This window comes from Mya arenaria, chromosome 4 (assembly GCF_026914265.1).
Source record: "Mya arenaria isolate MELC-2E11 chromosome 4, ASM2691426v1".
Lineage (NCBI taxonomy): Eukaryota > Metazoa > Mollusca > Bivalvia > Myida > Myidae > Mya > Mya arenaria.
The window spans coordinates 40,321,701-40,332,687 of record NC_069125.1 but is presented as its reverse complement, the minus strand read 5'-3'; the positions used below and the strand labels follow the sequence as shown (position 1 = coordinate 40,332,687).

General features: G+C 39.9%; 3 protein-coding genes across 3 annotated transcripts; 1 reads left to right on the top strand and 2 right to left on the bottom strand.

Annotated features, from left to right (window-relative positions):
- Positions 1 to 30: 30 nt before the first annotated feature.
- On the top strand, positions 31 to 1,593 carry LOC128230386 (uncharacterized). The gene is made up of 2 exons (XM_052942604.1): positions 31 to 189; positions 413 to 1,593. Exon 2 carries the CDS (start codon positions 417 to 419, stop codon positions 1,344 to 1,346), a length of 930 nt encoding a protein of 309 aa, XP_052798564.1. The 5' UTR covers positions 31 to 189; positions 413 to 416; the 3' UTR covers positions 1,347 to 1,593.
- A 62-nt stretch (positions 1,594 to 1,655) lies between these two features.
- On the bottom strand, positions 1,656 to 3,991 carry LOC128230384 (uncharacterized). Its single transcript, XM_052942602.1, has 3 exons — positions 3,861 to 3,991; positions 2,941 to 3,255; positions 1,656 to 2,576 (listed from the first exon to the last, which is right to left on the bottom strand). Exons 1-3 carry the CDS (start codon positions 3,894 to 3,896, stop codon positions 1,893 to 1,895), a joined length of 1,035 nt encoding a protein of 344 aa, XP_052798562.1. The 5' UTR covers positions 3,897 to 3,991; the 3' UTR covers positions 1,656 to 1,892.
- A 1,689-nt stretch (positions 3,992 to 5,680) lies between these two features.
- On the bottom strand, positions 5,681 to 10,958 carry LOC128230385 (transmembrane protein 53-like). Its single transcript, XM_052942603.1, has 3 exons — positions 10,802 to 10,958; positions 7,917 to 8,210; positions 5,681 to 6,678 (listed from the first exon to the last, which is right to left on the bottom strand). The coding sequence occupies exons 1-3, from the start codon at positions 10,835 to 10,837 to the stop codon at positions 6,052 to 6,054; spliced, it is 957 nt and encodes a 318-aa protein (XP_052798563.1). The 5' UTR covers positions 10,838 to 10,958; the 3' UTR covers positions 5,681 to 6,051.
- Positions 10,959 to 10,987: the final 29 nt, after the last annotated feature.

Below are 10,987 nucleotides of genomic sequence, written 5' to 3'. Positions count from 1 at the left end.
AATAGATTTATACTGAATCTTCCATGCCTTTTCCAAATAAGTGTCTATATGAGTGGAAGCTTCACATTCAAAGTCACCGATGTAGTCAATAAATATTCAGCTAAAATGGACACTAGTATATATACTGCCATTTGAAGCTGTTACACGGATTATTTTTAAAGAATTGTTGACGTTGAGGGAAACCTAATTGTAAGTATTATCTACTTGAAATCTAAAATATATATATTCAGTAACAGAGAAACGAATATATTTTATGTAAACTACTTTAATTGACCGTAAAAACAACAAGAAGAAACAACAATTTTCTGTTTCTTTTAAAACTCCGTCCGTGAACATGATATAATTTGTTTATTTAAATTGGCTTCAAAATATTAGAATATGTCAAATACTTTCGACCATATTGACCTTGTAGAACCATGGCATTTCCGGCAGTGGTGGAGCTGCCGACCCTGTGCCGGAAGAAAAAAGACAAGACGGCGTACCTGAACAAGCCTCCGGACATCAAACCCAACTACGGACGCCTGAGGGAGAAGAGCCTTCTACCAAAGACCAATATTTCACGCGTTCTGTTGTATGACAACGCCATGCAGGACGCCATGTTGGAGGTGGAATGGAAGTACCTCGATCACCAGAAACGCCGGGTGCGCCTCCAGTATCATAAGAACCGGTACGCATTCGTTGATCAGCTCAAACGACGGAAGCGGTGGCACGAGGCGTGGGAGCACGGGTACATGCGAATAAAGGACGAGTTTATCGCCAAGTACGGCACAAAGAACATGCCAGTTCCCGAAGAACCGCCGGAAATAGACCCGTTCTTTATAAATGCGCGGCTCGTTCCGCCTATAAACGTATTGTGCTTTTATCTCGAATCTCAACAGGAGGAAAAGAAGAAAAAGGGAAGTAAAACTAAAGAAAGTAAAGCTATTCAGGATCGTTACTCCGTGCATAGGCCAACTGCGTCAGAATACATGTACGACCATGAACGTCTACTCGGTGCTACCGGAAGTGTTCCCATGCTGTACACACACTCTGTGGAGGATCCACGCTTCCGGAATCTCAAGGAATCCCTCGTGCCACCGGAGTACCGTTCCGACGGCTACATCCAGCTCAGTCCAGCCTTTTGCCAGCATCTTATAAAGGGCCGAAAGATTCCAAAGTTACGTTATCGAGCTATCGCCTTGCCCAGATTCTATGCGCGCCCGCACGCGGCAAGCAGGGATTCTGTCCGATCACTGATGTCACGTGAAAGGAACCCTGCGGCTAAAGACTCCACATTTCCACCGCCTGATGCGGATAATGAAGATTCACTTTCGTCATTGTCTGAGTCAGATGTAATTCTCAAATAGATAGTAACAATTTTAATTCTAACGGGGAAGACGTTACTTATGTTGTTAGAACTTGTGTCCAACCCATTTGCTTTTTGTATACTCTATATTATTGTTGTAATACCGATTATGTTGAAAGAAAAAAGGCAATAAAATATGTTTAAAATAACAATTTTAACTGGTTTTGTTTTTAAAAAACGTTTTATACAGAGGATCGACATGTAAACAATACTATGTTTTTTCATAATAAATAAATAACAAAATTCGAGTTACAATATGTGAATGAGTTTGATCATTTATAATTTGTATTAAAAGGTATTTACATGCAGTAAAAAATGTTTGGTCAACAATTATACATGGTCATTGCGGTGCAAGGTGAATATATCAAGTGCTGACCGAGAATGAACGACTTTTTTTAGTTACAAGCTGTGCATCCAGCTGTGTTGATTAAAACTATAAACAACATTTAACATATGTGTCATTATGATGCAATACAAATACTGAAAACATATATGTATAGAAACTTGTAAACTAAGTCTGGCCTACACAAATCCGTAACATATATATTTAAGCCAGTGCCATCTTCAGAATCTGTTGCTCCCTGAAGTCTTCTTCCGGTTCCTCCTGGACGGGCGGCTGGATACGCGGCATTCTATGTCCTGGTATACCAGTCCGCCAAATGAAATCAATCACATGTGACTTATACTCATCCGGATACATTTTGAAGGACGTCACGTGAGGCGCACGCTTCCAGAACGCGGTCTCAGCCTCGATTCCATTTAGCCGCCATGTTTTGGCAAGCGTTTCTATATGCTCAGGATTACAAAGAGGGTCGTTTAATGAATACAGAAAGAGCCCTGGAGTTTTCATCTCGTTTGCATGTACATTGTCAGATGCCCTTATATATTGATGGGTAATTGGTCGAAATTTTTCCAAATACCAGTGTACAGACTTTTCAATCCGCTGCGACTTCTCCTTGTCGTTTGTTATCGCTCTGGCCACGCCCTTCGGTACCCCGTAGTAATCTATCGGACTGTCAAATATCTTTCCGAACATTCGGCGGCCAAACTCCGGATATTTCTCCATATCCCTGGCGAGATTGGTGAGCAATTCCCCGTACATGTATCCTCCTACGGAGAAGGCGTGGCAGAGAAGGGGCTGCTCTTGTCTGGGGCCCTCGTGGCAAAGGTCAAGGACGTTCGTCATCACACTTTGGACCTTCTTCGGCCGCAACAGCTCCGAGACGGTTAGCTGAAAGTAAATACATTTTATGTACAATCTAAGAACATTATAACATTACATTTATGAAGGGTGATCATGTAAAAATAGCACTATCAGTGTGACTGTAACCCTTCGTTGCAAACATAGATAGGCGCAACCGTCCGTGTAGAAGGTCACAATATAATTGTCCAGAAATGTTGGCCGGCTACTATCACAAACATAATAAGACTGTAATATTTCAACCTTTGAAACAATTGTCAATTTCGGCTGGTATTTACGCAAACCTTGACTTAGAATTTAAATAGGGATATTTGTATTCGTATTCTTGACAGCATAACTGTATTCACCCTAGTTCTCGCATCATTAATACAAAGAGAGTCAGCAGATGGCTTACCCTGGCAGTGAGAACATCGAAGCCATGTTCTAGATAGAAGTCGCAGTATTTCTTCAAATGTGATGGTTTAGCAAACAGCCAAGCAAACAATAGAACAAGGGGACGTGGCTCCCTCGCGTGACCGCTGTCAGCCTCATTATGGTGACGATGATGCGTAATTGACAGGTTCTTGTCAATTGGGCGGTGGGTGAAGCGAGGTAGACCGATTGGGTGGTGACTGACCCGGGGTCCATCGTGTCCTCGTCCGTGTGTCGTAAGAGCGCAGGCGGATGTGCGCAAACCTCGATGATTTAAAAATAACGATGATTTCGGACACTGAAAGTGAAATGGCGTAATAACTGGTGAGACTTTGTAAGTTGAAATCGATAGGTATATATCCAGATTATTTATCAATATTGACCAAATTGCCAGGATGTTTGAAAAACACTATTAAATGATTTTAATATCAAGGCCTAAAAAACATTTAATTCGGGTTACCCGACCTACATACGTAATGGCGCCGACCATACCATTTTTTATAGTCAGTTGGTAAAAAAACATGAAAAACTGAAAAAGAAACAAAAATAAAAAGAGGAAGAAGGAAAAGAAAGGAATCCCTTGGGACAAAATGGCGTTTTGTCATCATACAAAGTTAACTTGTATTAACGTGATGTAAATTTTCGAGCACAGCACTAATACTTGATGTCTAGCCTGGAAACTGAACAGTTTGCAGCTTCCGATGATTATATTGAACGCTTACTGAAGATGTCAGATGTCTTAGTTTTATCGTGAAAGTTCATAAGTCAATAATATCGTGCACACTTACATCAATACAAAGTCAATTTTAATTATTCATAGCGAATCCACATCGTACGATTCGGGATTCATCCACATGTATCAATGCTGTATAAAATATATGTACTTGTACAATATATAATTACCTTAAGACAAAGTATGAGTCCTTTCCTCGAAGACATAATGGTAAAAAAAGACACAAACTATGACAATATAAACAGTTGCTGCTAACAAAAACGTTAGTAATAATGACCCGATCACGTGAGTGTTGAATGCACGTTATCATCGATTTTGCATACAGAAGCAGAATGTTAAGGTGGAAGGGAGACAAATCTTAGAAATAATTGTAACAACATATGTAATTGTTACGTTTCTTGAATCAACCACCGAAATACCTGTAAACATTATGCATATAAACGTATTCTACTCGAATGTTGAGTATTTCAAGTTAAGAAAAGTACAAAAAAAATAAAAAAAATAAAGTAGCTTCTCACGATCAAAAACCCAACTGTGTCAGAATAAATGTTCGACCATGAATCTGACTCCAACATAACCTGAACGCGTTGCAACCCGACGGTTTCCCTTTGTTGTACACACACTTTTTATAGGATCATCGCTTCCGGAATCTCAAGGAATCCCTCGTGCCGCCGGACTAGCGGCTTCATCCAGACACTCGTATTTAAAATCAATACATACACATTTATAACGAACATAATGTTTGATCGATAAACCTTTAACTACTTACTAAATAATGCATTTATGGAAAATATTAATAACTGATAACAGTAACCGTGTAAAAGCTGAATACGCAGAAATATTAAATGAGTGCTGAGTGCCAATAGATTTACAGTTATCAGCTATCGTCTCAGGAGGTAGAAATACCGTGTTTTCTGCACCCTTCTTTCAAATTAAACACGATATCCTTCATAAGAACCATTGTTTTTGATAGTGATTCATCCGTTTCGATAAATTAAAACAATTGTATTTATTGTGGTATTACTTATTCTTGGGAGTAAGAGTGCATCTTTATAACAGCACAAGTGCAGAGAGTTACTGTAGGCCAAGTGACGCTATCGAGGTATTGACGCGCCATTATTCTACACAAGCTTACACGCAGCACGCAAGGATTTTGTCCGCTCACTGATATTACGTGACTTGAGCTTTGCGGCAACCGACTCCAAGTTTCCGCCGCCCGAGACGGATGATGAAGATTCACTTTCGTCCTTATCTGAGTCCGATATTATCCGCAAAAACATTAAAGGGACTAGACACCAGATAATCCCAAAATTGGCAGATACAGTATTCCATTCATACAAGCCTAGAATTGTCCATACGAGCTAGTATGAGGCCAATAATTCATCTTCTTACATGATGAAAAGGAATAAACGCAACAATAATGTCGCTGTCTCAGCCGAGTTTCCCCGTGAACAATAGCGCATAATGGTTTCCCAGTTTAAAAAAAGGCATGGAATGTTTTTCCGACCACTTTGCAAGTCATGTGATAGTTTCACACACCCAAGAAGCGTTTTAGCAACTCGCTGTCATTTTCAGCAGACTTAACATTCAAAAGATTCCATCGATAAATTGAATCACCGATGATCATGTTTATATGTCGGACTCTGTGTCTACGTTGTTTCGCAGCAGTATTCCGCTTTCTTGCAATGTCCGTTCTTCCGGAAAGCCATGAAGTGTGTATATTTAGCATGTGAAAGTCACGTGATGAGTACAGATATATATATATACCGACGTGGTTTTTTTAAACTTTACTGGGATTTAAGATAACCCCATTGGTATTGGTAGATAACCCCAGTAAATTTCGATTAGGTAAAATGTGATGCTATACGTCAGTAATATCAATTTTATATAATTGTTTGACAATTTTCTTTTTTTCCTTGCAATTGTATCATCTGGTGTCTAGTCCCTTTCGCAACGCGTTTGGTGTCATAGCGACAGGTCGACATGTAAATACTGTTGTGTGTTTAATCATAAATAAACGTAACAATTTGAATAATAAATGTGCATGCTTCTGATCAGTTTTTGATTTGTAATGTTTTTACAGTGAAAGCCCTGGATTCATCAACACCTATACAAGGTCATTCGGGCGCAAAAAAAAAGAGGAAAAGTTACAAGCTGTCCGTCCCCATCTCTGTCGATTAAAGTTATAAACTATATATGCATCATTTTGCTAATAATAATAATAATAATGAACACATCTACGTGTAGTCTTCACTTCTACATTAAGTCTGACCAACACAAATATAGACAAATATTGACGGAAATTTAAGCCAGTGCCATCTTGAGAATCTGTTGGTCCCTAAAGTTTACTTCCGGTTTCTTCTAAACGGAATGCTGGATCCGCGGCATTCTGTGACCTGGTATGCCCGTCCGCCAAATGAAATCAATCACTTGTGATTTATACTCATCCGGGTACATTTTGAAAGACGCCACGTGAGGTGCACGCTCCCAGAACGCGGTCTCGGCCTCGATTCCTTTTTGCCGCCATGTTTTTGCAAGCCTTTCTAAATGATCTGGATTACAAACAGGATCGCTTAATGAATAAAGAATGAGAGATGGAGTTTTCATCTCGTTCGCATGAAATTTGTCAGATGCCCTTATATACTGATGGGTAATTGGTCGAAACTTATCCAAATACCAGTGTAAAGAATTCTCAATCCGCTGTGACCTCTCCCTGTCGTCTGTCATTGCCCTGGCAACACCCTTTGGTATCCCATAGTAGTCCACAGGACTGTCCAAAATCTTCCCGAACAGTCGGCGGTCAAACCCCGGATATTTCTCCATGTCCCTGGCGAGGCTGGTGAGCAACTCCCCGTACATGTATCCTCCTACGGAAAGGGCGTGGCAAAGAAGGGGCTGCTCCTGTCTGGGGCCTTCGTGGCAAAGGTCAAGGAGGTGCGTCATCACACGTTGGACCTTCTTCGGTCGCAACAGCTGGGCAAGGGTAAGCTGGAATAAATACGCACAATTAATTAATAATAACAACTAGAGCCTAATAACAATACTAATTAATAACAACGCCAACAATCCGATCCTGCTGCTTGATATCATATTTTTTTGACAAATGGTAGTGCAGGGGCGACACTAACCATTTTTCCAAGGGATCCCGAAGGGACACCAACATTTGAAATTAGGTGTCCCTTCCTGAAATTAGGAGTCCCTTCCACTTTTTACATTTTTTCATTGTTGAGCCTGTTTTAATATTAAATTCAACATCCTTTTACTTTTCAATTTGTAATGCAAGTATACACCACCATATTATACATGTTTTCAGCAGCATGTTATGACAGGTTAGTAGCACTGAATGGCAGTGAGGTATATTTTGGTCTCTAAGTTGGTAGATTGGGTTCAAAAGCGGGAGAAAGTCCCTTTTGTTTTCAGTCAAAAACAGAGATGGATACAATGTAAACAAAAACTTGATGTTGTTACTACTTTTAGATTTTTGGAAAATACGCATAAAATACATCATGGTTCAGGGTCTTGTCAAATGCACAGGCATCTGAATCATTGTTTGTCACTAAAATATTGTTTAAAACCATTTTGGGTACATACAATGAGATAAACAACACATCTGAAGATATTTAGTGTCTTTGATATACATCTGACCAATGAACATTCAGTGTGACCTTGATCTTTGACATACAAATATGAGACGTGCAGGCGATACGCCGGCTTCTCGGTGTGAACATTTGGGCAAAGCTGTTTTAAACCCCCTAATGCATGGTCATCTTTTACCATGGACAAGCCAACATCGGAAAAATGGACGAACGCATTCACATACATCGAACCACCATTATAACAACAACGTGGAGCTCAGCGCTGTTGGGCTCGAGCAAAAACAACACACATATCCGAACAGAGACCCATAGGAAGCCCAGATTAGTGATATTACATTTAACCAAGAATGAAAGTAGCAGTGGTTTTATTGAGAGTTCTATAAATGGTAAAAGTAACACTGTCAATGCCTCTAAACACCGGTTAATGTAACTTCGTAATTGTAAATAATTCTTCACCAAATATCGTTACAGGGCAATAATCAGCTTAAAACAAATGCCATTTTGTGGTGTTAGAAAGGCAAGCGTTTTTGTTTAAAACAATGGTACAGAACACACTTTTGCAACAAATTTGACGTTAGTCACACACAGCACTGAGAAACAATAATGGATCGCAAAGGTTTATTCACTTACCTTGGCAGTGAGGACATCGAAGCCGTGTTCTGCATAAAAGTCGCTGTATTTCTTCAAATGTGCGGGCTTAGCAAACAGCCAACCAAACAGTAAAATTAGGGGACGTGGTCCGGAAGTGTCGTCATGGTGATGATGTGTGATTGACAAATTGTTACTGATGTGCCGGTGGGTATGTCGGGGTACACTGGTGGGCTCGTGCCTGTCCCGTTGTCCCTCGTTGCTGGACCCGTGGTTCGTTAGAACGCGGGTAGATGTACTCAAATTGCAGTAAGTTAAAGATAACGAATTAGGAAACTGAAAGTGAAATGATTGGTTACTGTGTAAGAAATTTGAGTAAAACTATCGATTATGTACAAATAATAACAATTAAACATATTGCTGACAATTGGTTATTGCAATGCGAGGCTCCTACGTGTCATTAAAAAAGAAACATATAAAACCACATGGTGGCAAAATCAGTCAGAGATGAACCTTTTTCGCTCACGTAAGCACAAAGTGCTCAGCGTGAGCTATTGTGATAGGGTGATTGTCCGTCGCAGCATTTTCCTTCAAACATCTTCTCCTAAACCACTGGGACAATTTCAACCAAACTTCACAGGAATGTTCCAGATTCTTTCAATAAAAGTATTTTGATGCAGAACTCTGGTTGCCATGGCAACCGAAAGGAACAACTTTTAAACTCGTTTCTAAACCAGCCATTGACCCGATTTCAAAATAACCTCACAGAAAGGTGACTATATATCAAATTCACCCCATTGTGATTCATTAACAACATGGCCGCCATGGGCGGGCTAGTTTTCTCTATATGTCTGTTTGGAAAATTAAAAAAAAACTTCTTTACAAAACGGGACGTTTTAAAGCCATTTGTCTAATCATCACCAAAATGGTTTGTTTGTTTGTTTACTTTGAGTTTATCAAGGTCTGCCCGTGCCCATTGGCTGCATTATGGCTTGACCCCCGCCGTGACGCCATCACGACTTAAATTGTGTTTAAATGCCATAAGTGACATGAAATAGAAGTGACAGCAATTCGCAGTCAAATCCAGAAGAAGATACAAGAGATCCGATGATACCTTAGCTCTTTGCGAAGAGACATCTTGGTTCTTTAACGTGCTCGATGTGAAGCACCGATACACGGGATTCAACTTTCCTGGGTTGAACCAGTACTGAGTACACCACTTTTCCAAGCACTAACCTTGAAATACTTCGGGCCATTACGGACCAGGTGTGCCATTATGGACAGACGGCCATTATGGACAGACGGCACGCCGGCGCCGTGTATTAACCTCTAATTAAAGTATTTCGGTATGACGCGGCCCGGGATCGAAACCACGACCTCCCGCTCCGTAGACGGACGCCTTAACCACTAGACTACGGAGTCGGTTCACCAAAATGGTCAAAATGTGTATGGGCATAATACCTCGGACGAGTTCGATAACTAGCCAAATCGCTGTAAACGCCTGCAAGTTATTGAACTTTACTTACAGACATGTGTAAAGCACCATTAACGTTTTACTCAGGTGAGCGATATAGGGTCTCTTGTTTCTTTTAATATATAACTTATGTTGAATACAAAATTATGTCAAAACAACAATTTTTACCATCTCTGACTGAAACTTTCATTATTTCCAGGATAAAACCGATTTAAGAATCACTCAGAACAGATTTATATCAAATAAAATCAAGAAGACTCAACCTCATTACTGTGTATTAATCTAGACCTGATTATTCCTTCTTTACATACTAGTATTTTATACAGAAACATGCTCTAACAGCCCCACGGGACTAGGACCTGGGTACCTGCGGGTCAGGTACATTAATGGGTTCCTTGGTACAGTTTAAGTACCCGATACCCGACAAATACAGCAATGTGCTATACATTATTCATCATGAAGTTATTGAAAGCGATCTCGATTTTCTTTTTAATAGATGACATTCTCCAGCTTGACATGGGACTGAGCTTACTTGATCCGAGACGGACTGATTTCGTATAGTTGTGCTTCAGACGACACTGGTCAGTCGAGCTATTATTGTCAAGCGGGATTCGGTCCGCATGTTTATCTCTTGGCCTGAGTATTTAAAAACAGGGTTCTAGTCTAAGTACACTGTGATGAATAAAATAAATAATTAACTGTATTCGTGTACTTTTGGCAGTTCACGTTTTTCATAACTGTATAATAGTGTCTGTTTTTAATATTTTCTACTAAATCATAGAATATAAAGAATATATGAAATACTAAAAAGACGCTATATCATTATGCAATAAAACACAAACAGCTGTTTATTTTTTTACGCATCACAGGGTACTAGAGCGCCTGTTTGTAAATTCTAAGGCCAAGCGATCAACTTGGGGACCCAATCGCTGGACAAAAATAGCTCCACTGACCTAGCTTCTGGTCACTGTGGACATGGTAACTTCGCGGTCAATATCGGAACAGGGAACAGCGGTGTTTTTATTATTTCTACGCAGTGTTTATTTTGTGTTTACTTGATGATCGGGTACCCGAGTTCTTGGTGTTCTTTCCGTCAATGCTCTACCCGGGACAAAGCGTTGTTTCATACAAAATATACGAATTATACATCTTAAAGGGATGTTACTATTGTATACTACTATAATACCCTATTAAAACAGAACATCCCAAAGCTAGGGGTGCAGATTTGCATGTCTATCATTAAATCGTACAACGGATCAGTTTACGAATGTAACGACATATTGCACACTTGCATGTATGTATCGTTATTTATACATCAATTACTGTGACACTTTTAATTTATGAATACCATATCCGCATCGTATGATCGGAAGGAAGAGAGACAACTGCATCCAAATACATGTGTACGGTTGATTCATCATGTCAAAATAATATATAAAATAGGAACAAATACCTTAAGATATATTGTAAGTCCTGTCCTCGAAGGCATACTTGTTATAAGCCGACAAGTACGAAAACTGTTTTCCGTAAACAACCCGAAAAAGCAGATGCTGTCTTAATGAGCAGATCACGCGAATATGCACGTATTGGACTTCGATGTCGCCGTAGGGTGCGGCTGAGCACGACTTATGGTATAAGG